General features: G+C 48.7%; 4 protein-coding genes across 4 annotated transcripts; 3 read left to right on the top strand and 1 right to left on the bottom strand.

The window, feature by feature from the left end:
- The first annotated feature begins 95 nt into the window (after window positions 1-95).
- On the top strand, window positions 96-8,655 carry SSRP1 (transcriptional elongation factor FACT80). The gene is made up of 12 exons (XM_002365238.1): window positions 96-820; window positions 1,486-1,677; window positions 2,325-2,430; window positions 2,879-3,002; window positions 3,350-3,443; window positions 3,703-3,875; window positions 4,612-4,802; window positions 5,819-6,005; window positions 6,630-6,762; window positions 7,776-7,923; window positions 8,314-8,423; window positions 8,600-8,655. Exons 1-12 carry the CDS (start codon window positions 701-703, stop codon window positions 8,639-8,641), a joined length of 1,620 nt encoding a protein of 539 aa, XP_002365279.1. The 5' UTR covers window positions 96-700; the 3' UTR covers window positions 8,642-8,655.
- A 3,228-nt stretch (window positions 8,656-11,883) lies between these two features.
- On the top strand, window positions 11,884-13,400 carry TGME49_261470 (U6 snRNA-associated Sm family protein LSm6, putative; the record flags this gene model as incomplete). The annotated part of the gene is made up of 3 exons (XM_018781260.1): window positions 11,884-11,980; window positions 12,673-12,786; window positions 13,363-13,400. 3 exons carry the CDS (start codon window positions 11,884-11,886, stop codon window positions 13,398-13,400), a joined length of 249 nt encoding a protein of 82 aa, XP_018637095.1.
- Window positions 13,401-15,870: 2,470 nt separating this feature from the next.
- TGME49_261475 (hypothetical protein) lies at window positions 15,871-17,164 on the bottom strand (the record flags this gene model as incomplete). Its single annotated transcript, XM_018781261.1, has 2 exons — window positions 15,871-16,176; window positions 16,748-17,164. 2 exons carry the CDS (start codon window positions 17,162-17,164, stop codon window positions 15,871-15,873), a joined length of 723 nt encoding a protein of 240 aa, XP_018637096.1.
- A 431-nt stretch (window positions 17,165-17,595) lies between these two features.
- Window positions 17,596-24,953, top strand: TGME49_261480 (phosphatidyl serine synthase; the record flags this gene model as incomplete). Its single annotated transcript, XM_002365240.2, has 9 exons — window positions 17,596-18,653; window positions 19,412-19,519; window positions 20,078-20,228; window positions 20,542-20,649; window positions 21,357-21,521; window positions 22,259-22,599; window positions 23,116-23,334; window positions 23,925-24,048; window positions 24,538-24,953. 9 exons carry the CDS (start codon window positions 17,596-17,598, stop codon window positions 24,733-24,735), a joined length of 2,472 nt encoding a protein of 823 aa, XP_002365281.2. The 3' UTR covers window positions 24,736-24,953.
- Window positions 24,954-25,654: the final 701 nt, after the last annotated feature.

Genomic DNA, 25,654 nt, shown 5'->3' with positions numbered 1-25,654 from the left:
GGTGCCCGCTGTCGCACACACAACCGACTGTGTGCATGCGAAGGGATCGCCTGTGTTCTAACAACTCTGGCGACCACCGTGTGTCTCTCGTTCGCGGATTCCCTGGTTTTCTTCGATTTCTTGTCTTCTTCTCAAGGCGCCTTCCCCTTTGCTGTCGCATCCACAGAACCACACTGTCGCTCCTTCTCTGCTCCTTCGCTACGGCAGCCTGCTGTTGCGCGTCTTTTTTCCGCGAGATTCTCTCGGGGGAGGCTCTTCGTCTTCGCCGCACATTTCCCCTCGCCTTCGCCCCTCTGCTTCTCGTTTTCTCCCGTCTCTCTCTTTTCGCTTTGTTCTTCTGCTGTCTCCAAGTCTCCCCTCTGCTCTCTGAGCTTTTTTCTGGCCGTCACGCGCGCGTTCTCCATCTTTCTGAGGTGCTGGTGTTGTTTTCTGTCTCGGTTTTTCTGCGTCACTTCGCCTCGCCCTCGTCTTCTCCTGTCCGCATTTCTCGTTTCCTCCGTTGACCTTTTCCTTCTCACTTTTCTCTTGACGCGCACTGTCCATTCCCTTTCTCTCCTCCCTCTGTCTTCCCTTCATAGTACGCCTGTGTCGCGCTGCGGAGCTGCTTCCTCGGGCGTCTCTCTCGTCTCTCTTCTCTGCAGATCTTCTCTGCCCTCCTTGTCCGTCTTCAAGAATTCCTCTTTCTCCCGCTCCTTCACTCATGGCCGAAACCGCGGACGCTCCAGCGGCGGCTCCGCTCCCCGCGTCGGCTCCGCCTGGAGGCTCAGCAGGTCCTGCAATCGCTCTCGGCAACATTCGAGGCTTTGGGCGGAACGATATTGTAGGCAAACGTTTCTTGAAACATCCTGTCCTGTCTTTTCTCGCGCCTGCTGCTCCGATGCAAAGGCCCCAGACCTCCTCACGTCGGTGCACACAAGCTCCATATGCGTATATATATATATATATATATATATAAACATACGTATATAAATATATATATATTCAGGCAAACATGCAGATGTATACGTATGTGGATGTGTACAGAGTCAAGTACAAACTTGAAACACACACACATATGCATGCACCTGTATGTGGACCTTCACGCCCGTGCATACACAGATGTATATCCTTACTTCTTCTCACATATACATACAGTATGTATATATATATATATATATGTGTATTTATGTGAGTAATTTATGTAGTGTGTTGCGCGTTTTTGACTTGGGCGGCCTCGGTGCCTTGAATGCCATTGAAGTTCGCCGTCTTTTGTGTGGTGTCGCCTTTCCTCTACTCGTTTCTTGAAAGGCGTTGACGACGACGCATGGTAGGTCCACAGAATTTGCGTTGGCTCTTGTGCGCGCGAGACCGTTTGCGGTTTCGAGGGATCAGCAGAGGCGTCGTTGATCTTTGGTGAAGCCAAGGCAGGGCGGAACTTCGAGTGAGAGAGTTTACGGTCTTCAGCTCGTACACTTTGCTTTCTCCTCGCTCGTTTTGCCGTCTCAGGGACTCTTCAAGATGAGTGGAGACTTGTTTGGATGGAAGAATCGGAAGACTGGGAGCGTTCACCAGTACAAGGCAGCAGACATTGTCAGCGCGTCTTGGATCATGACTGGTTTCGATGCCTACCAGCTCCGCATTCTCCTCGGTCCCCACAAGAACGACCTCATGGTTCGCTTTGACGGCTTCCACGAAAAGGTACTTGGAGCGACCTGTCAAGTGCGACTTCGGTCTCTCGAGACAGCGCCTGAAGAGCGTCGTTCGCTCGCGAAAAAGTCCCCACAGTTCATGGTGTTTCAGCAATCCGTTCGACTGCCCAGACCTTTTTTCCAACTCGTCATCGTAGACACAGTCTGCAGAACAAGGCTGTGAAGGGATCTGTCAGACCGTGTAGATGTCGGCGTAGAGCTCGCCGCCGTCTTGGTTGCCCGCCTGAGATTGTCGGCCTCGACATGGGGAGAAGCATGCATGATGGCAGCTGTCTCCACGTTCTGCGAAGCAGAACCTGAAATGCCACTGAATGCCCATTTCTGGCACAAGTCGGAGGTCCGGAAACAGCAAAGGAAACAACGAAAGTTCCCCTGCGTTGAACTGCATGCGTTCATACATGCTGGACGTTTCTTCGGTTCAGTCGTCGGCGTCAACCGTGACTCCTTCTGAGACAGCATGTAAAAAGAATGTGATCGGTGTCACTCTCCGCGGCTCCACGCTTTTCTGGGGACCGGGTGCGAGGCCTGGGATGTTGGGTAGGACGAAAGATTCGTTTTTTCTAGAAGAGCAAACGATGCCCAGAGTTGTCTCGGCGATACACTGACGGAATCCCGTGGTTTTCTGCGCTTTTTCAGAATTTTGCGGACCTCAGTCGACACTTTGACGCCCACTTCAAAGTCAAGCTTCAGAGGGGCCAGCAAGCCTACCGAGGCTGGCACTGGGGAGACGTCAAAATGGAAGGTATCAAGCCAATGAAGTCTCCAGTCTGTTTCGCCTTTTCTCCCATCTCCTCTTCCTTCTTTACATCTCTTTCTTCTTTACATCTCTTTCTTCTTTACATCTCTTTCTTCTTCACATCTCTTTCTTCTCTCTTGCCTAGCTCGCTTCCTCCCGCGCTCCGTCTCCTTTTCTCCTTGTTGCTCTCGTTTCCCCTCTCTTCTTGTGAATCACGCTTTCCACTTTCCGTTTCTTTGTCGTTCTGCCTTTCTCTCCCTTTCTCTCCCTTTCTCTTCCTTTCTCTCCTCCTGCCTGCCTCTGCGTCGCTCTGATGCTTGACGGCTTCTTTCGCGGTCCTCTCGTTCTCTGTGTGCTCGTTTTTCCTGCGGTTCTTCGTCTGGTCTCTGTGCATCTCTTGGATGTTCGAGCATTTTCTTCTGTGTGTGTCCGGCCCGCGTTTCTCCTTTTTCAGGAAACAATCTGCAGCTGACAGTCGATGGATGTGCAGCGTTCGACATCCACGCACAGGAAATTGCTCAAGTGACGACGCCGTCGAAGAACGACCTGGCGATAGAACTCATTCAAGACGATACTCGGTACGCCTATGAACGCCAACAGGCGTTTCCAGCTGAAAAAATCCGCATGCCCTCCGATGCTGTGCACCGAGTGAAGGAACGGATTTCCTGCGGGGCACAGACCTTTTATTTTGGAGTCGCTGCGAGCAAGTTGTTGCCTCTTGGTTTCTTCCCGCTCCTCTCGGTCTGTCTGTTGGCTTCTTGACGCTCTTGCTGGCCTTCACTGCTTAGCGCCGTTCGTTTTAGCATCTGCATGTTTGTCACTTTGCGTCTGCCACCGCAGCTCCCCTTACGATTTTCTTTACCTGGTTTACTTTTCTCCTTCTGCGCTCCCCGGTTTCCATCCTTTTTTTTCCCGCCGCTTTCAGAGATCAACAAGAAGACCAGCTCCTCGAGGTGCGGTTCTACCAGCCTTTTGCCGGCGACGACGACGCCGAGGGGCCTCTGCAGCAGCTGAAGCAGGTAGGAGAAACTCGGTGCTTGCGTTTCGACCTCTCTGGCTGTTGCGCCACTGCATGCAGAAGAGCGACTCGGTTTCCGAGTTTCGTCGTGAACCGACCGCGCCGAGGAAACGAAAGTCGAGCTGGAGGGAACCACGGAGACCATTCAACAGCCTTGCATGCATGCCCTCGCCCCACACACACACAAAAGAAGAGTGAGGCGACAGCGAGAAGGGCGCCGGAAGAAAACGGCGTCTCTGTCGGGTGTTGCCTTCTCGCAGAAACTGGTCAAGAAAAGCGGCGTCGCCGAGACCAAGATGGACAGTGTAGCTCTGCTGAACGATGTGCCTCTCTTGGTACCGCGCGGACGCTACGAAATCGACATTGGCAGGCGGGCGCTCAAGTTTCACGGGAAGTCCTACGACTACACCATTCAGTACAGCAGCATCAACAGGTCAGACGCTTCGCACATGCGGGCCTTCTCTCCATCCCCTTCTCCACATTCATGTACACATATATAATTATATATTTATATATTTATATGGATATATTTATATATTTATATGGATATATTTATATATTTATATGGATATATTTCTATATTTATATGGATATATTTCTATATTTATATGGATATATTTCTATATTTATATGGATATATTTCTATATTTATATGGATATCTTTATGTGAATCGGTGTGCGTCTAGTGTGCACATCGAGAACGGTGCATTTGTGTAGCCTTGTTGTCTCCTTTTGTCTACACAGGGGTGAAGGCGTCTGCATCGCTGTGTGACGTTTCTGTATTTCGTAGCAGTTCCGCTGCTCTGCGACAGGCTTTGCCTGCACTTGCGACTCAGTCTGTCAACAAAGCAACCAGAAAAAAGTCTTCTTGAAGCAGAGGCAGGGCCTCTTCCGCGCTATTCAGTGCCGGCCGCGTTCTCTGCTTCTGTATGCGTACCTTTCAATCAAACCGCTTTCACTCACGTCGATGTCCTTGATCCAAAGAGGCAGACAACAAGCTTCGTGACTGACCAATGCCCGAATGGCGACCCAAAAACGCGTCTAACGATATCTGTACAGCTCGCATGCACACCGGAGTTTATTCAAGATGCGCTTCTTCGACTCAGGAAAGGGCGCTTTTCTGCGGACTGCATGCGTTGTTTTCTCCGTGTCTCTTGCGCTTCGTCCAGGATGTTCCTCGTTCCACGACCAAATTCTCCACATGTCAACTTTATTCTCTCACTGGAAAATGCAATGCGTCAAGGACAAACGTCATATCCCTTCGTCGTCATGCAGTTCGACAGCGAGAGTGTGCACAGCGTAGATGTAAATCTCGAGCCGGCAGAGCTGCAGCAGAGAGGCCTTGAAAAACTCATTGAAGGTACTTCGAAGAACGCCCAATCGTCCGTGGAAGTCTGTCCTGCAGGTCACGACTCATTGATCTGTGCTCGTTTTTTTTGCGTCGGTATTTGCGTGTATCTCCATTTCGGCCTCGATCTTTGTGTTCACGTTTGTGTCTTCTCTCTATGTCTCTTTCTGTGTCTTCTCTCTATGTCTCTTTCTGTGTCTTCTCTCTATGTCTCTTTCTGTGTCTTCTCTCTATGTCTCTTTCTGTGTCTTCTCTCTATGTCTCTTTCTGTGTCTTCTCTCTATGTCTCTTTCTGTGTCTTCTCTCTATGTCTCTTTCTGTGTCTTCTCTCTATGTCTCTTTCTGTGTCTTCTCTCTATGTCTCTTTCTGTGTCTTCTCTCTATGTCTCTTTCTGTGTCTTCTCTCTATGTCTCTTTCTGTGTCTTCTCTCTATGTCTCTTTCTGTGTCTTCTCTCTATGTCTCTTTCTGTGTCTTCTCTCTATGTCTCTTTCTGTGTCTTCTCTCTATGTCTCTTTCTGTGTCTTCTCTCTATGTCTCTTTCTGTGTCTTCTCTCTATGTCTCTTTCTGTGTCTTCTCTCTATGTCTCTTTCTGTGTCTTCTCTCTATGTCTCTTTCTGTGTCTTTCTCTTGAATCGATTCATCTGCATTCACATCTCGAGATCGTCTTTGTGTGATCGTGGCTGTGCACGCTGCTCACTCGCAAAAACGTTACGCAACTGCTTTTTCAAGACAGGACCTGCTGCAAGCCTTTGCAGAAGGTACTGTCTCGCTCGACCTGGAGTTCTCTTGGAACGGATCAGGCTTCTGATGTGTCAAGTGCTTGCATCCATATATATATATATATGAATATATATATATATATAAATATATATATATATAAATATATATATATATATATATAAATATAAATATACGATGTTTTGTAGAGACTCGCTGTGCGTCCGTGGCATGTCTTCGTTGTCGTCGGCGCTGTTCTTCTTCTCTCAACAGCACACAGACGGACGATGCGTTTCCTCGCCTTTCAGGAAAAACTTTCCACGTGGTAACAAGGCTCTTTCGCGCGTTGGTGGGGAAGAGCGTCATTGTTCCGGGAGACTTCAAGAGTGTGAAGCAGCAATTCGGAATTGCATGCAGCTACCGAGCTCAGTCCGGACACCTGTACCCTCTCAATCGATCGTTCCTCTTCATCGTCAAACCCGTCATATTTATTAGGTACACATCCGCGCTCACAACGCGACATATATATATATATATATATATATGTATATATATATATATATATGTATATATATATGTATATGTATATATGTATGTATATGTATGTATATATATATATATATATATATATATATATATATATACGTGTATGTATATGTGTATGTATGTGTATGTATGTTCATTTGTGTCTCCCATGTGTTAACGTCTGAGTGAATGTGGATCTAGGGAAGCAACGCAGTGGCTTCTCGAGTTTACCGAGTCCATGTAGCTGGACAGTTCGTGGAAATAGGGGGCGTCTGTGCATGCGCAGCTGCGGAAGCTGTGAAAAAACTTGCCGAACCGGCCAGGCGTCTTGCACTGCATGTGCCAGACATGCCTATCTACGCATGCACACTTGCACATACATGTATATATGCATAGACATACATACACATATACATATATACATATATATATGAATGTATATATTCATGTGATTGTGTATATGTGTATATTTGTATAGGTGTGCGTATGTTTTGTGGAGTGTATTGGGTAGGAGTGGAGAGAGTGAGGTTTTTTCGGTGTGTGGTGGATGCGTTTTCGAGTCCTTTGTGGGGCATCTTTCCTGTTGTTTCGCAGATACGACGACGTTGTCAGCGTTGAATTCAGTCGCACGGGAGCGAGCACGACAAATCGTTTCTTTGCGTTCACAGTTTCTGTTCGAGGTGGCGGCGAATACGAATTTACCTCCATCGACCGAAACGAATACAAGGTAAACTTGTGCGGGGAAAATGGATCTGCGCGTGAGATTCGCAGCAGAGCGTCATCCAGAGAAAACGCCTTTCAGCGTTTTCTCGAACTCTGGATAGCACGGAGGGAAGGAGACTCTCGAGTTCTCGGCGAGTGTATAGACACGCGCAGAGCAGCAGAGGCGTCTTTTCTCTGCGTCTCAAATGATTTCAGAGCAGTCGGCTTTCGTTTCTGGAGAGTGTGTTCTTCTTGGAATCTTGCTCGGAGCACAACGGGAGATCGCCGAAGACCTGGGGAGGTGGAATGCAATCGTTGGTAGACTTTTCAGCTTGTGAAGTTCCTTCGATGTCGATGCCGGCGTCGTCTGCAGTTTCAGCTTTGCTGTCTGAAAAACGAAGGCCGGGTGCATGCGAAGAGACTCTGGGTCGCTTCGTGCTTGAAGAACTTCGTTTCTCAGTTGACATGCATCGTCATTTCGGAAATGTTCCTTTCAACAACGCAGCAAAGGATAAAACGATACTTGTGGTGACAGTGTCGTCGATTTCACACTTCAGGAGTTGTTCAGAGTTCAGAAGTTTCGGCATTGTGGCTTGTCGCGCGTGACGTGTTGCACACGCCTCAAGAGGGAAATTTCTGCATGCAGAAGAGCAGCTCTTTTTCCCCCTTCTCCCCTGCGGTGGTTCATTATGCCCTGTGGCACACCGCTCTCTCGGCAATAAGGAAAAAACGTTGAGTCGACAACACACGACCTCTCTTCAATCTTTCTCCTCTGAGCCTTTGTTCCATCTTCTCCGCGTTTCTCTTTTCTCTCCTTTCCTCTCTGGGTGGGAGTGTCTCGCTTCCTTCTCTGCTGTTGCCTCCCTGCGCCTCCTTCCTCTTTCTCTTCCTTCTCCTCCTTCTCCTCCTTCTCCTCTCCGCGCCTTTTCTCTTTTTTTTGCGCTCTCCCCGTCTCTCGTTTGCGTTTCCTCGTCCGAATTTAGCTCGCGCGGTGTGTCTGGCGAGGAGCAGACTTTCGACTGCTTGTGTTTTTTCCAGCCGCTGGTGGACTTTCTGATGGAGAAAGGCATTCGCATCAAAAACATGGAGACTCCGGAGCCTTCGCGCGGAGGCGCTCTGGAGGCAGCCGACCTGCCTTCGGACGACGAAGACGACGACGACTATGACGAAGACGACTCCGACTCAGGTCTCTCCCCTCACTCCTCTGCCTGCGTCTGCGAATCCAGGGAAAGTGTACAGGCCTCACAGGCGTCGTTGCCTCCTCTCGAATCTTTCGGAGGAAGAAACGCGCGCCGGAATCTGTCTGCACCAAGACCTCGTGGAAAGAAAGACAGTGTCCATAGCAATCAAGGCCTATAGAGGCATGTGCATGCGTGAAAGAAACATGCCACTATCTCTCTGCATGCGTCAAAATGTGTCTGTAGATGCATGCATATGTGTGAGTAAAGTAGTATGAGAGGCCGGTTTCGTAGGCGTGTATCTGCATACCTGTTTAGAGAAGAAGGCGCATTCAGGCGTTCGTCGCGAAGTGGAGCGTTGAGAAGGCTCATGGATGTGTGGGTGCTTTTCTGTTCAGAGGACGAAGATTTTCAGGAAGACGACGAAGACGACAACGCGAGCGAATCGCCTTCCGAGGAAGAGGAGGAGGACTCGAAGGAGTCCAAGAAAAGAAAGAAGAAAGAAAAGGTGAGACCGCGGAAACGGCTTTTGAAAGAAAGACGCGCCTCCCTCTCGGTGGTCGAGTGACGCTGCCGAGCGCTTGCCGAGCCGCCCAAAGCCAGTGTGTAGCGCAGACCTCTCCTGCGCATGCAGACAGGTTTCATCCGATTCGCTGGTGCACTTGTCTATGTCTTGGTCTGCAGAAATCGAAGAAGGAGAAGAAGAGAAAGAAGGAGAGAGACTAGGCGGACGAGGAGAAGACGCCGTTTTCACAAAGGTTGCATGTTCCTGTTTCTGTGTTGTGTCAACATGTTCACTCGTGAACCTTGCTTTGGCGACAATTCCGAAATGAAGCGTCTTGGAGCGAACTGTGTCTGCATGCATGCACGGCTTCGCGTCTCTTCCCCACACAAACGTTTCCCATCAACCAAAAGAGAGAGTTCCGTTCTTCTTTTTGCGTAGTAACGGAGAACGCAAACCTTTTCGCATAATAGACGGAGAATGATACCCACACGCTGCAAGTCGAGTTTTCCAGAGAAGCAAGAAACGACGTCGGCCCGGTATCCGCTGCGAAGTTTGAGTTTCCTCTCTGTTCTCTCCCAGAAAATCATTTTGAGGTCTCATGACAGAGACGCACAGCAACGCCGCGGGCTCTCTCTCCTGTTGAAAATGCTTCTCTCTCTTCTTCTTCTGTCTTCTCTCTCTTCTTCTTCTGTCTTCTCTCTCTTCTTCTTCTGTCTTCTCTCTCTTCTTCTTCTGTCTTCTCTCTCTTCTTCTTCTGTCTTCTCTCTCTTCTTCTTCTCTCTCTTCTTCTTCTGTCTTCTCTCTCTTCTTCTTCTGTCTTCTCTCTCTTCTTCTTCTGTCTTCTCTCTCTTCTTCTTCTGTCTTCTCTCTCTTCTTCTGTCTTCCTGTTCTCTCCTCACCGTTTCGCTTCTCTGCAGATCGCGAAAGAGACATCGAGAACAGGCTTTCGAAACGGCACAGATCTGAAAACACCATCATCTCGCCATCCCACAAAACGCCTACACATCCACCTTAACATCTGAAAAACTGGAGTTCCTAATATATCCCTACAAATATGTATATATAAATATATATAAATATATAAAAATATATATGTACGTGTTTAATTGCAGATTATGACATATGTATGTATATATATGGGTATTCTACATATGTATATATATATATATCTATGTATATATGTAAATGCACAAATTGGATGGAATTTTGTGGATACCTTGAAGAGACAATTGAACCTGCTTGTTCTTGCTTGTTTTAACGTGACTGTCACTTGAAGCCGCGAGCTGCGGCTCGTGCAGCCTGCCAGTTTTTCCGTCAAGACTGTTTGGAACCTCTTTCGTCAACGGAAGGGAAGCGTTCCAGTGTTCCACACTGTACCAACCAGATCTTATCCAAGCACTGACACCGTTCATATCCGGAAGTCTACATGTATATATATATATATATATTACGTGTATATATTTATATATCTTTGTACGTATATATATTCGTATACTTAAATATGTACGCTAGTTTATATATATATATATATATATATATATGGTGTCTGAACGTGGACATATCCATGTGAAAGAAGATGTACGATATGCCTAATGTGTATAAATCGGTGACGCAACGCCTCTCGATAGCAGTCGACACAGAAACGCTGATTTCTAGGTCTAGGGCGTTCGCGTGGACAGCATTCGACTGGACAGCTGAAGAGAGCACAAGACGGCAACTGCTGTGTTTGAATAGCCGTTACCGTTTTCTCTGCTTAACATCGCAGCTCTCTAATTATTCGTACCGCGATGGTATTTCTGGCACCTCGATTTGAACCAGTGGTTGAACTGGTAGTATACACTCCCTAGAAAAGATTATAAATGGTTCTCTCCCACGAAATCAATGCTCCTTCACATCGGTTATGTCTGGGCGCGTCCCGATAAACTTAGTTTCTGCGTAAACTGAGGAAACAAGGAGGTACAAGCCGTACATATGGAGAAGCCCGCGGCAGTTGAGTAACCACAACTCCAGATTTGAAACAGTAAGAATACGATCGGGGCTGTTGTAGCGTGCACCGTCCTAGATTTCCATCCTGCTGAGATTCCTGTAACTCGATGTTGAACGCTAAAGATCAAAAAGAGCTTTTCGACGAGAAACAACGTTTTCTTCCGGACTTGCGACTCTGCCGCTCCGTCGAGTGTTCAGGTTTTCACCCTTACCCTGTGAAACTTTGGGGAGACACACACAGAGGTTGAAAGGGTGATTTCTTCTGCAAGTAACTGACAGATTTCCTGTTCAATTTCATCTAGGAACTGCAGATGAGAAGCGGCAACGAGATTCGCGTCTTTCCTGAGTCTTCGCTGTCCGCCTCCATGGGGCAGGCAAAGTGTCTACAAGACCCAGCGCTCTTACTCTCTTCACTTCACCAGTGCATCTTCCTCGGTGAAGAAGAAGAACCTGGAGCGGCGGAAGACAAAGGAACTCGAGAAATTCGAGGACCCGGAGAGGCCAAGACTGTTTTGAGAGACACCGAGCTTTCCAACTTTTTTTTGCATGCATCCCTGTCGCGACACACCCCAGTGCAGCTCAGCATTCGACGCGAATTCTCTGTTCCTTCTTCGTCTTCTTTCCCCGAAGCAAATGCTCTTTTAATGTTTTGAAGAAAAACGATACTTCCCTCACAGGTCGTCCGTCCTGCTTTTCGCGTACAAGAAGTACATCTCGCGTTTCGATACACCCAAGCACAGCGCTTCGGCTTCAGAGACCTGAGAGTGTAACTGTGTTTTTCTTTCGGCTTGGCTTTTTTGTTTCTCTGCTACGCGCCAGCGAGGGATGTTCTGTTTTTTCGTACTTTCGCCTCCGGTCTCTCCCCTCTCCGCGTCAGCAGCCTCTGCCTCCGTAGGTTCTTCGCCGCTCGTTTCTCCGGTTGCATGCACAAACTGAGATTTCTAGAGATTTTTTCTTCGGTGCGTGATCGTGTTCTCTGTCCTTCGTCTCCCCGCCGGGATTTCCTCTCTTTCTGAATCTCGACTTGTCCTCTTCTCTTCCGTCTATCGCGGCCTTGCCTGCGCATCTCTCCCCGACGCTGCTTTCTGACCTGAAAAGCGCGTGGAAAGAAGCGTTTCTGAAGCGTTGCCTTCTCTCGGATGCCTTTTCTGTCTGCGTTTTTTCTTTCAAAGATACGTTGAACGACATTCTCCCTTGCCTCTGCGAGGTGCATCTCAAGGCAAACTCAGATTTTCCGCTCACCCTTGCGTCACCCCTCTCGGCAGCCTCCTCGCCATCTCTCACTCGCGCTTCTTCGTTCTCCCTCTTCTTTCTTTCTCTCTCCTTGTTCCCTCTCTTCTGCTCTTCTGTCTGCTTCTCCGTTTTCAAGCGGAGATAAACCAAGCAGAAGAACAGACACCCCAAGTCCACAGAAGGAAGAGGAGGAAGAGGAGGAAGAGGAGGAAGAGGAAGAGGAAGGAAAGCAAGGAAGAACAAGATGGCGACGAGCGCGAAGAAATCCCCGAGCGACTTTCTTCAGAAAGTCATTGGCCAACGCGTCGTTGTTCGCCTTAGCAATGGCACAGACTACCGAGGTACAGCTCTTTTTGTCTCCTAGTTGTTGTGTCTCTGGAAGGTGGATTTCTGCTTTTTCCCTCTTCTTGCCTCTTGCTTCCGTCTCTTCTTCTCCTTCTCCGCGGCTTGACACCCCAGTTGCTTTAGCAGTTTTTACACTGAGAGGACGACTCTGAGGCGTATGGAAGCCGTTTGAGAATATCAATATATTTTAATGCCCTACAGTAGTGAAGACGCTTTTCCCTCAAGTGTAGAATATGTTAGTTCATCAAAGTGCATTCTTTCTGTTCTTTACCGCAAACGCTGTCGAAGGACTCCTCGCTTTTTACGCCAAAGAGTCTCCTTCCGTCTCGGACAAATGCTTTCCTCCACGTTGTTTTCTCGACATTTTCAGGTCTTTCTCCGAGTCGCGCCTGTTCTCGATCGCTGCTTGCTCTGGGGCTTCTTTTCATCTCTCTGCCGGATTTACTTTTCCTTCTTTCTTGTCTACACCTTCTTTCTTTTCTCCTTGTGTGTCTCTTCTCTTCTCCATCCTGCTTTCATCTTGGCGCCGCAAACCTTTCCTGCTTTCTCCTTTGTCTTGGGCGTGCAACTGTTCTGGGGAGTTCTATGCGACTTCGTCGGGAGTTCGTATCTACACCTTTTCTTCTGTTTTATTGGTACCCTCTCGCTCTTCAGCTTGTTTCTTCTGTTGTTTCTCTCTCCCTTTCAGGTGTCTTGACCTGCCTCGACGACCGCATGAACATCGCCATGGACAAAGCAGAGGAGTTCGTTGACGGCAACTTCGTCGCTGCCTACGGCCTGTCTCTGATTCGCGGGAACAACGGTGAGAAGCGTGTGAGAAGCGTCGAGAAACCTAGGCGTTTTTAGAGGTGACGGCGCCTACCGAAATCTGCTGGTGCCGCAGTCCGCGGCCTTGATACTCTTGCATTTCGATGCATGCACTTTCGCGGCGACGCCTCCGCTATAAATATACACATTCGCGTCTCTCTGTCTACGAATAGGTGTATACATTTAGTTTCACACATGTCTGTTTATCTCTGTATCTTTCTAGCTTCCTGTGTCCGGATACATCTATATAGGAGTTGTCTCTACGCAGCTCTCTGTGTAACTCTCCATTCTGTGGAGCTCTCTCTGTGGCTCTCGCTGCCGGTCTTTTTTACGTAGCTGACCATAGCTGTCTATATTTGTTTTCGTGCTAGTCTCCTGATCTGTTTCTGTCTACGTCTTGCTATCTCTCTGATCTATTGCTACCTCTCTCTGTCTATTTCTGTCTATTTCTCTCTGTATATCGATTCATTATTGGCCTACATGCATGTGCGTGGACTTGTATTCCACTTTGCTGTTGTAGGGGGAGAGAAGCGAGCGCTGAACGTTTTTCGTTTTTTCTCTTCTTCTGCAGTGCTTTACATCAGCGCGGTGGAAGAGGCGGACTCGTAGACCGAGCGTGGAGCTGTTCCTTTTTTCTCCGTCACACAGTCGCTTTCCTTTCCCTCTTCGCCTCTTCCGTCTTTCCTTCGCGTCTGCGTGCTCTCTCCTTTTTCCGAGTTCTCTTTATTCGTCCAACGCTCGGCTCTCGCGCTGCTATGCCAAGTCCTCCGCTGCGTTCTCTCTGCGGGGAAGACTTTCTCCCGTTTGAACCAAGGGGAGATCCACGCGAGCGAAGAGAAGTGGAGGCTGAAGAGACAGCTCCCGTTGCGGCCTCCGAGGCATGTCCGGGCGCAAAGCAGCTCAAAGCAACGTCTCTCTGTATCTCTCCAGACAGGAGAGGAAAAAGTCACGCGCGAGAACGGGGAGCGAGAGAACTGCTTTCTTTCTGCATGTCCCCCTGCTGCTCATGCGCGTGCGAGTCATGGACAAGCAGTCCGAGACAACACCGTTTTTTGAGGAAAACGTTGCAAGACAGAGAGCCGAAGTTGGAGCAAAGGAGTGTGAAACTCAGTGTTTACCTTCATCACGATTCACTGTTGGAGTTCGCGGCCGTTACAGAAACAACTCCCCGTTGACGAAGCGCTTGATACCGAAACAACTCCCCGTTGACGAAAGGCTTCGCTTTCTCGGAAACCCACGGGGCTCCCCTGCTGGTTCCGAGGTCCGGCGTCCTCACTCGTCTTTTTTTACCGAGCCTGAAAGACAGCTGCATTATCAAAGACACGCTGAACAAACCAAGTTATCGAGTTACACTATGCACATACTACGCACATGAATATGCACATATGTATATATATATATATATATATATATATATATATGCGTACATGTCTGCCAGCGTTTTATCTCAATGTGGAAAGAGAGATAGAGAGTCTTGTTTTCCTTCTTCTGCATACAGGTATGCACACATCCTCATTGCCGGCATACATCTATATACATGTATATATATATATATATATATATATATGTCGTAGATGTATATATATATATATATATATATATATTTCTGTACATCGTGACTTAGTGTACTCTGGATTACAAAGTGCCGCGAAGGGATAGAGACGGAGCAGAGAGGAAAGAAAACAAAAGGAGAGATTTGCTTTTTGCTTGCGTTTCTCGTCTGAAGAGTTTGTGCGGGAAACAGGCCATCCACCGGGTGGTGAATGCGGAGTAAAATGCACCTCAGCATAGCCAGGCGGAAAAATCCCGCGAGTTGCCTCGTGTTTCTTTTCTGTAACGTTTCGGTGTTTCACCTGGGGAAGACTTCGGGACGCGTTTCTTAACCGTTTACGGACAGGTTTCCACTTTGAAAAGAATTCCAAAGGAGCTCTTCAAGATCACAGCGGAGCGACAGACGAGAAAACACAAAAATGTCGGAGTCCCTCTTTCCCCTCGTGTACTTTGCTCTCTCACAACTGCAGAAAGTCTCCATGAACTGCCATCGAGACTGCACTCTGTCCCCACAGCACAACTGCACATGATGTGACTTCCTTTTAGGAGGGTTGCTTGCTCAAGCGCCGGATCAAACCTTCCGCGAGAGACCTCCTGCGCTGCACATCAAGTGAACTTTTTCCGTGTCAAAAACTCCCCTGTTTTTGAAGAGAAGGTATTACGCGTTGAACAGTGGATTTACATCTGCAACGTTGTAGATTTTCCTTCTGTCGGATCGACGGTCATCGGTGTTTTATGTCGCCATACTAGGGGGCCTGAGGCGAGTCTAGAGAACGACTGAGAAACATATTACATATGGCAGAGAGTCTGAGGATTCTTTCGAGTCTCCTTCCGCAGAAAATCCAGTGCGCGATGGACATCAGATTCAGATCTCTCCTTCGGTTTCTTTCTCAGATCCAACTTTCTTGTGCTGTCTTCTCCCAGCCTGAGTCACTCCATTTTCCGCGTCCGGAACCGTTTTTCTAACAGAAATCTTTTTGAGCTCTGAAAATCCACGTCTCAGCCCAGAGAGCTATTCCTAATCAAAGGCGGAAAGATGCGAAAAAAATCGAGAAACAGAGACCTCTGTCCAGACATTGAAAGGAAAGAAATAAATGCAGACAAGACTCGCCACCGAGTGCTGGAGCTGTGTGTCCGCCCACCCCAAAATCCTTTTGACAGCTGCAACATCCACGGACCTTTCTCTGCCAACTCCAGATACATACAGATTTACGCATATTTACAGTTACATGCTTTCTCCCGTACTTATTTATACACTGCGTGCATGCACGTACACACTCACACCCATACAGAGATCACGCAGGAACCAGCATCTGATCACATTCCCACATGCATAAATTTTTTATGGAGATCTGTGCGAACATCGATACACATATATACAATAATACATACATATGCACATATGTATATATATATATATATATATAATATATATATATATATAATATAATATATATATATATATATAATATAATATATATATATATATATTATATACGTAGAACACGCAGAGTGGGAAGCGTTTTGATCATTTTGGAGCCCAGGGTGTTTTTCCAGGGAACCATTGCAGCTGTTTCTTGTCGAGTTTCTTTCGAATGCGTTCGACTGCTTGTTCTTCCTCGAGCGCCCTTCGAATAAATTCCTTGTCTGTGGGGCAGTGTCCGCGAAGGACTGTCGCCAAGTGTGGAGCCTTCTTCACACCCGAGGTCTTCTCTCCTCCCTCGACAGGCTCTCTACTGACCTCTCCGTCCTCTGACGAAGAGCGAGAAGACAAGAGAGACGCAGCGCGAGAGGAGGGGACGAGACGGGGAGGTGTGGGGAGAGAGACTGGCGGCTGAGGAGAGACATCGAAGGAGACAGCAAAGCAGAGACAGCTCTCACCTTCCGTGTGCGGCGGCACATGCGCCCAGATCAAACCTTCCTTTCGCTTCAACTCTCCGACACTCTGCTCACTTTCTCCCTCACCTCAAATCAAAGGTACTAAAGTCTAGAAACAAAACGAGGCCTCCACAGGTACCTATCCGCATACACAGGCAGATATAAACTCACCTTCCGTTCACTAATATCTACACACACATATATATATATATATATATATATATATATATATATATATATGTAGAGTGTTGTCTGGTAACATATACGTATAGGGAACTCCATATTTTCTACAAAACTACCTGCATATGCATAGGCACACATATGCATATATATATATATATACAGGGTTTACGGTGTATTCATATGCACATGCATATATATATATATATATATATATATATATGCATGTAGGTGTGTGGAGTAGCTCTGTTTGATGTGTGCATTGGGGTGGATCGCTGGCTGTCCGCAGAACGTCGTTTCGCGCAGAGACGTTTGCCTCGGAAAAGGTTCGTTTTTTTCCGTTTTACCCTTCCTGCGAACCGCCATGAGAAGCGGCAGGAGCAGCAGGTTTCGCCAGCCATGGCGCCGAGAGCGGCGCTGACGACTTCCTGCACACTGTTGACGTCGTAGAACGCGAAGGCGTATCGATGGTCTTCGAAAACATAGTGTCTCAACGCATATTTGTACTTGAAGGGAGACTTCAGATACGTCACTCGCCACTGCCGCCGCCCAACGCGCCGCGGCACAGGCCAGGGCGGAGACCATGAAGAAGACGGAGCAGAAGAAGGAGCAGAAGAAGGAGCAGAAGAAGGAGAGGAAGACTCGGAAGGAGACGTCCAACGGAGAGCGTTCTTCAGGTTCTCGATGGTAGCGTTCATTGAAGATCTGTTACGGGAGTTGTACGTGACTATGAGCGAACGGAGCGAATACGCCGAGAGCGCCATGGTGAGTTCTTGAAGCGTAGACCTCACGAGCAGAGGAAGAACAAGCAGAGGAAGAGCGAGCAGAGGAAGAACAAGCAGAGGAAGAAGACAGAGACGACGAAGGTGCGTCAGCGAAGGCGCGACAGGACAGGAGACGAAGAGGAGAGAGGAACGTGAGATGGGGGCAGAGACAGAATCGAAGAGACACTGACGAGGAAGAGCGAGAAGGTATGTGCGACCAAGTGATTGTCATCTTTCCCCCGGCAGTGGACCCAACTTCAAGGCATTTGAGATAGTGAGAAATGCAAGACCATTTGACACACTTTTGCCTTCCGCGTTTCAACTCTTTCCTTCGTCTCCGGCGCTCCGGGCGACTTTGTCCTGCTTTCTTCCCCGCCTCTCTCTTCTCGCGTTTTCTCGTCACTCAGAGGTAGTCTCTGAGAGGCGCGTCGATGGTGAAAAGCGGCTCTTCTGTTTCTTCCGTCTCCTCCTGGATCTTCTCCCCTTCCTTCTCCCTTTTTCTTTGGTCCACTTGTTTCCTCGCTTCTGTCGATCTCCGAGACTCGACTGCGCACCGGCTCTCTCCGTCGTGCATGCAGAGGACATCACCGTCTCCCGGCTCTCTGCATGCGACGGCGTCGCGGCCAAGCAGAGTGCTTTCATCGCCTTTGTCTATTCTTTCTCTTTCTTCTGTCTCTTCAGTTCCTGGAGGAAGACAACAGCCTCCATTTTCCAGACCGGGCAGAGACTTCTGCTCCCTGTCTGTGCGTCGCCTGCCATGGCGACAGGCCGGCGTTTCAAGCGACAGGCAATTACGGCGGCCCAGCGAGGAGCGTTCGCGTCGTGAAGCTCGACGGAAGAACGTAGAAAAGAGGACGGAGGAAAAAAGCGAATCGCCTAGATCGAGAACGGGGAAAGATCCTCTCGGCGACAGGAAAAGAGGGAACGGAGAAAAAGGAGACAAGACAGGAGAAGAACGGGGAGAAACGCTGTCGTCGATCCTTTTGCTCTCATCTTTCAGCTTGAAACACTCGGTGTTACTCTGTCTTCTGGGTCTTCGCTCCCCCTTCCTTTTCCTCTGTTTCTCGTCCTGTCTCCATAGCTGCCGCTCTTCCTTTTCCTTTCTGCCTCTTTCCCTTTCTGTCTGTGTGCCTCCATCTCGACTTCTTTCCGTTTGTGTCGCTGTCTCCGTCTGTTCTGTCGCTGTCTCCGTCTGTTCTGTCGCTGTCTCCGTCTGTTCTGTCTGTCTCTGTTCCTCTCTCGGTCTTTCTTTCTCTCTGTGCTTCTCCCGTCTCTTCAAGATGTCGGGGACCGCCGCTCCGCGCGTCTCTGCCGCGTTCGCTTCCTCCTTTTCTCCCGCCTCTCACGCCTTCTCTGAACAGGAGAGAGGTTCTCAGCCTCTGAGGCGCAGCGTCGGTGTGCAGACCTCTGTGCCGACTCGCGAGTACATCAGCCCACAAGCGAGAGCTTCTCAAGCTCCAGAATTCTTCAAGGAAGGGTGGCTGCACAGGTGAGCCAACTCTCCGACACAACGAAGTCCACAAAAAACAACCATCCAAAGTACACACAAAACACTGCCCTGCCTCTTTATACATATGCGCATACATATATATACATATATATACATATATATACATATATACATACATATATACATACATATATATAAATGCATGTATCAGTGTATATGTGGTATGCTTCCTCCACTCCGTAGGTATTCATATAATGTATAGATATGGACACAGGAATCCATAAACTCTTCTCTTTCTCTCTCTGTCGTATAGATACATACAAATAAGTTAATGTCGAAAGATACAAAGGTAGGTGCAGCCGTGTGTCTGTAAGCGCCGTATGTGTGTATACATGTATTTGTATATATGTGTAACGTATGGGTCAGTGTATTTAAGCATGAAGGCCTTCATTTGCATATATGTGCATGTAAATGTATATATCCTCCTATAGACTCGGCTTTCTCCCCCTACGTATAGATGCATAATTAAGAAAGGCATCAAGGTGGGGGGCTCAATGTATGTGCGTCGGATAGATATATGTGAGTTTCGATGGGCATGACTTTAGCAGATATGTATTCATATCTATTTATATATATATATATATATATATATATATTTATATATATGGGACTCCATTGACTTTGCGTTGTACTCATCTACCGTACGTGGACATATTCTTATAACTACACAGGAGTGGAGATGTCAAAGAATGCAGACCTCAACTGATTGAGAAGAGTTGTCTTTCTTTTCTTTGCAGGCCGAAGACAGTGTCGACTTTGTGTACGTCTTTGGTCATCATTTTCGTCGCTTCTCAATTGGTGTCTTCGGTGTCGGAACCGGAAAGTTTAAGATGGCGAATTGCCTGGTAGGTCTTCTTCACTTGCTTCTGTTTGCATGGGAGTCTCGCGGAAGTTTCAGCTTCGTCGTTTCCGTTTTCCTCGTCTTCGTCTGTTTCCCTGCACTCTCGGAGTCCGGTCCTCCGGTCCACGCGTCTGTCCGCGTCCTCTCAGCTTCGGCGCAGTCGCCTTTCTTGTTTTTTTCATGTGAGCAACGTCCACAAACAGAATTTCCCCGCATTTCCGCGTACGCACACTTGCATGCGTCTGCGTCGTTCTACGCGTGGAGCTTCATCCATATTTGTACGGATACAGTTTTTTCTCCGCATGTCTGCACATCTGCACAGATACATACATGACATATACATGATATATAAATATAGTTATGTATATATTTATGTATGTATTTATATATGGGAAGTCTCTGTAAATGGCAAAGACGACTCCATTTCTAGACTTACCTACGTAGACAGAGAGGGCGTTCGCCTTTGCCTGCACCGGGTTTCAGCTGCGTGATGAACGGCCCTCCCGTTTGGAGCACTGGAAGTTGACAGGATCTCGAACTCTGTGCGTCTGTCTGTGTTCAGCGGATCTGTCGCGGCGGTGTCTATGTTCCTCATCTTCGGGACTCTGCAGTTTCCGGACGGACTGCTTGTGCGGCCGACTCCAATTTTCTGGAGGTTCATCAAAGGCTGTTCTGTGCTTTACCTCGTGCTCCTCGTCTTCCTCCTGTTCCAGGTTCGTTTACTCATCCATTCCTCGCAAAAAGTTTGTGTCTTTCCACTTCCGTCGCGATGCGATTCACTTGCTCCTCTTCGTCTCTCGATCTTTCATGAAAGCTCCACCCTCCCGTCTACAAATGCACACACCTATGCTGTATTCATGTATAAAAATAGACACACATCCATATATATATATACATATATATATTTGTGTGTATATGCATGTGCACACGTCTCTTTTCATTCATTCAGGTATATACATATATATATATATATATATATATGTGAGTATGCTTGAGGTGTAAGATTTTGATTTTTTCTTCGATCAGGACCTGGACGATGTTCGCCGTGGCTTGCGGTACATCGATCCAAATTTAGGAAAGCCTTTGCCGGAGAAGAGTTACGCGCAGAACTGTCACAGTTTTTCGACTTTGGCGGTAAGAGAAGCGCCTCCTTCTTCTTTGTTGACTCGAAGCACGGCGTTACATGTCTCTCCATAAACCGTTTTTCGACTTTCTTTTTTGCGACTCTTCTGCCTTCGTTTGTGCCTCGAAGAACACTCGTTTCCCTTGGAAACAGTTTTCGTTTCTCGTTTTTCTTCTGTCTCAAAGCGCCTTTTCTCACGTCTCTCTTTTCGCGTCTGTGTACATGCTGAGATTTACGAAACGAATCAAGGAGTCGAAGGTTCTCTTTCTCTTTCGTGCATTCGTCGTCTAGACCGAGCAGCCTCAGAGCGAAATTGCGGTCCTTCTGTCTCTTTTTCTCGCAATTGCGCTCTTCACCGTTTCGTTTCCCTCCTCTGTGGCTCTGTCGACAGCGGAGGTCGTCTCTCTGTTCGTGCTGGCAAAGGCTTCTTGTGTGTTGCTGTTGCTGCGGGGTGAAATCTCTTTTTTTTCGCTTTCTTTCATTTGCCTTGTCACGGAAGATCCTTCCGCTCTGGGTGTCGTGGTCCTCGTCGACAGAGTGCGTGAGAAGGCCTCGCCGGTCCTGTGACTTTGTCCTTCCCTTGACTCTCTCCGTTAGTCTTCCTCTTCGCTCGACGGAACATCCCGTCGCTCCTTTCTTTTCCTTCTCCGCCGCTCACTCCTTCCTGGCCTCTGTGCAGACGCCGCTCCTCTGCGCGTTTCTTCTGCCTTGTCCTCAGGGCTCCATGGACGTCTTTGTGTTGGCTCACTTCTTCGGCTGGCTGGTGAAGGCGCTGATTATTCGCGACGCGCGACTCCTGTGGATTCTCTCGGTGCTCTTTGAGTGGATGGAAATTTCGCTCCGGCACATTCTCCCCAATTTCTGGGAGTGTTGGTGGGACCATGTACGTCTAGCTGCTCTTCGCTGGTTCCCTCTACTCGGGTCGTTGTCGAGCTCTCAACTTGTCTTTCTCCGGCGATTCTCATCCGTGTGGAGCTGCTTCTGAGTTCCTCTCTTCCCTCCCACTGTGACTTCCCTGAATTCACTGAGTGTTTATCCTCTCGCCTGGCGCATCGCCTCAGTGTCGCACCGGCATCCGCCCATTTTTTCCTTCCACGGTTCCCCTCGTCTTCAGGTGCCTCTTCGCCCCCCCAAGTGGCTGCGCGTTTTTCTCTTGCACCGCCTTCAGATAGGAAAGTGCCAACCTGTTTAGCTCTCCAATGCAGACCAGAAGTTGGTCTGTCCTTCCTTCACAACTCTGCCGCCTCTCTGCGACTGCGAACTCTTCAAAAAAGTTTACCATTAAAGAGCACTCCGGCTGGGTCGGCCTGTGACAAAGCTTGAGACAAGCGACGGGTGAAGAGGCAGATCACCTTCCGCGCGCGAACTTCTCGACATGGACCTCCCTATCTCTCGACGCATGCAGTCCAGCCGCTGTGTGACGCTTGTGCGTAGCCGACGGACCTGGAGGAGAGAAGATTCGTGGGCAGAGTCTTCCGAATACGCCCCCATCGAGTTGTCACGAAGATGTAACACACAAGGTCCCCGAGTGTATAACGACCGCTGCTGAAAAGACCGGCAGAAAAAGCTTCGTTGGTTCTGTTTCACTCCTTCCCTCCCGCCCGTCTGCTGTATGCTCAGCTGATTCTCGACGTTTTCGGCTGCAACCTGCTGGGCATGTACCTCGGCCTCGCACTCTGTCGTCGGTTCCAGATGAAGGAGTATTTCTGGCATGACGACGATTCCTTGGTCTCGGCGTCCTGCCCCCAGTCGTCTCTGCCCTCTCCGACGTCTTCCTCCTGTCGGGATGCGAGGGAGGAGGAGATCGAACCGAATGTTGCCTCAAATATGCCGTCGTCGCCGTCTTCCTGTCCGGAAAACGAACTGCGAAGCCGCAAAAGATCCGCCAGTCCAGTCCGCTCACGACGCTCAGGCTGCCGCGTCGTCCCTGGATCTCTCCGACAGTTCGCTCCTTACGAATGGTGAAGATAAAGCCTGAGGGAAGGACGTCGCCTCCGTTGCGAACTCTCTGTCGTGGAGTAGAAACAAGCAGCCGCAATACACACAAAAAATATAAACAAATATATCTATATCTTTATGTGTATGTATATTTGTTTGTAGATGACTTCTCCAAATATATATATATATATATTTATGGATCTGTTTATCCACGAATATATGAGTGATGAGTTTGAACGACAGAGCGCAAGGAAGGCATGTCCGTGTTTCGAGGCATCCACAGAAAGGGAGAAGTGATGACGAAGTATAAAGAACATACGCGAAAACGGAGACAGCTGGAGAGACGGAGAGATGGGGCAGGTGCGTGAGATACCTTTGAGAAGGGCATATTCAATTGTTAAACCGTGGATTGTGAATATCCCGTTATAACCAGATCGTGGTGCTGTACACAGAGGATCCGCGATCCAGAACTGCGCAACTCAAAGCGACCAGATATATATATATATATATTTATATATGTATGCTTTGGGTGTCTCCAGGACGGGTTACAAATGGCCCAAGTTGTTTTCAAGCGCCTCGACGTTTGTGAGTCTCCTGCTCTTCTGCGTCGCGGTGACTTTGCTGGACCTGAACGTTTTCTTCCTCAAGGCAGAGCTCTGGATTCAGCCTGCCCACGGCTTGATTCTTGCTCGTCTGACTCTCTGGACTTTCATGGCGGCGGCCGGAACTCGCGAGTACTACGAATTCGTCACAGATGTGTGAGTGCAAACAAAGGCCGCTTGCGGCCTCTCCACTCGCGGGCATGGACAGAAGCGTCCGCATCCTGACGTGTATATCCGAGAAAACAATATCACGCAGATGCAGATCTTCCATTACCTGTATCTCTATTTGTACATCGATCTGCCCATACATGTGCATATATATATATATATATGTGTATACATATATATATAACTTCCTGTACAAAGATATGTGTAGACGGGGAAGTCCGTTGGCATGGACAGTGGAGGGAAGAGCGGAGAGTCATAAGGTCGCCTTTTTCTTGTGTCTGTTCCTGTGGCAGTTGTGTGACTGGTCCATGTTGGTTCGATTCCGTTTTCGCTCGGTGTCTGTCGCTTTGCCCTCCTCTTCTCTGCGCCTTGCTTCTGTGAAGAGAGGTGAGGTGAGAGCGGTCTCTCACTTAATCGCCAAGAAAAGGCAGATGACAAGGACCTTTTTGTGAACTTCTTAAACTTTTCTGCTTCATTTCCGGGGAGTTTTGAATTTTTGGCATTGTGCGTGAGACGTCTCCTTTTCCTTCTAGTGAATTTATGGATTTTTTTTGCGGTGGTGTGTTTGGATTTTTCAGAAACTGCAAACGCATGGGAGTGCAGTGCTGGATTGACCTCGCCGTCGTCAGCACAGAGGCACTCCTCTCGATCCAGTGGTTCCACGGCCTCCAACCTCACGACCCTTGTCCCCAGTGGATTATTGTAGGTACCGCGTACTCAGGACAGTCTTCACAGGATTTGTGTCTACGCAGACTCAAGTCTACTTGCATGCATGTGCTCTCCTCCACATGGGCTGAAGCATGCGGAGCTCCATTCCTATTTCGCTGCATCGAGTACAGACGACGAATGGGGTTAAAGGCATGCCTGCGTCGATTGAATCAAAGATAGGGATATGGATATGTTCGTTCTGTGTTGTGGGTGTCGCTGTCATGTTTCTGGATTCCCAGTGTTTGTGTGCGAACTTCTCTGTTGCGTTGCGCTGTTTGTGGACATGGTTTTGAGGGTGTCTCGACAGAGGCTTCAGGAAACGCGTTTCGACCTCGTCCGCCCTCTGCTTTCCTGACTCCGAACTCTTGTGTTTTCCAAACAGCGCTGGACTGCCTCTTCTTTGACTTTGAGTTCTGCTGTGTTACTGGAGGTCCTGCAGCGTCTCTCTGGAAGCGTTGCGCGCGTCTGTTTTCTTTTTTCCAGGTCGCTTGGATTGGCATTGTCTGCGTCTTGGCCGCGGTGATTGCGTGGTTGTTGCTTCGCCGCCCGCGGCCGTCGAGTCTGAAGAGGATGTCGAGCAGCTCTCTTAGTGCAGAGGTACCTTCCCTGTCTGCAAGAGAGACTCTTTCTCGCGAGTCGCATTCGCCAAAGGCTCTGTTGGAAGGCCAGAAAGACGAGTAGACCGTCGAGTCTGGAAATCGGTTGTTCGTCTCTCTCCACGTAGAGTTACACTGTCCCCACAAACGTAGAACCTGAAACCTCCCACAGATCGATACGCGTCGAGAAATACTTGCCCACCCAAAACTGGATGTCCGGCTTTTTTTTAGATTTGTATGCATGCAATTGTCGACGTGGTGGTGTGCAGGGATGCGCATGCGTCGAGGTAGAGACCGATCCCGAAAGCTTTCTGGGGAGTTTTTGTCTTGGCCTTTCCACCCTGCTGGGATGCACAAAGAGGAAACACCAGAGAAAACGAAAGCGCTTCCCTTTTTGTCTCGAGACGGGCGTTGCGGAACCGCCTTCCACAGGGGGAGACGGGCCGTGTGTCTGAGCAGCGCTCTGCGGTCTCCACTCGCGCGAGTTGTTTTTTGTCTCTTTGTGAGGCAGCTGGGTCCTTCGCCGGTGCCTCCTTTGTCGAAAAAGAGTCGAAGCAGAAAAACAAAACACACGACGCAGGCAAGTCGCGCATGCGGCGGCCGCTTCCAAACCGGTTCGCTCCCAGCCATCCCCCAATGCACAAATCGCGCCATGCATGCGCATGCAATTCAAGGCGTCAAGGGGGAGACTCGCCCCAGAGGCGAAAGAAAATTGCCGTTCCTTTTTTGTTGTCGGGGGGAACGCGTCTGCACGGCACTCTTCCCAGTCGACACAAGCCAACGAGAGAGTTTTCCTGTCTACTTGCTGATCTGGAGAACGATCTCGTCCCCCCTCTGTACAACGCCACAAGGCAGACGCAAGCCAGTCGACAGACATGGCTTCACCGTCATCCTCTACACTTTCTTTTAGATGTGTGAAATTCTGCAGAGGGGCTGCCACCGATTCCACTCGATCAACTCCAAATAACCCAATCTCCAGCGAAACGCGCAAATACCTATACATG

Source organism: Toxoplasma gondii, chromosome VIIb (assembly GCF_000006565.2).
Source record: "Toxoplasma gondii ME49 chromosome VIIb, whole genome shotgun sequence".
Taxonomy (NCBI): domain Eukaryota; phylum Apicomplexa; class Conoidasida; order Eucoccidiorida; family Sarcocystidae; genus Toxoplasma; species Toxoplasma gondii.
This window is presented reverse-complemented; position numbering and strand designations above follow the sequence as displayed.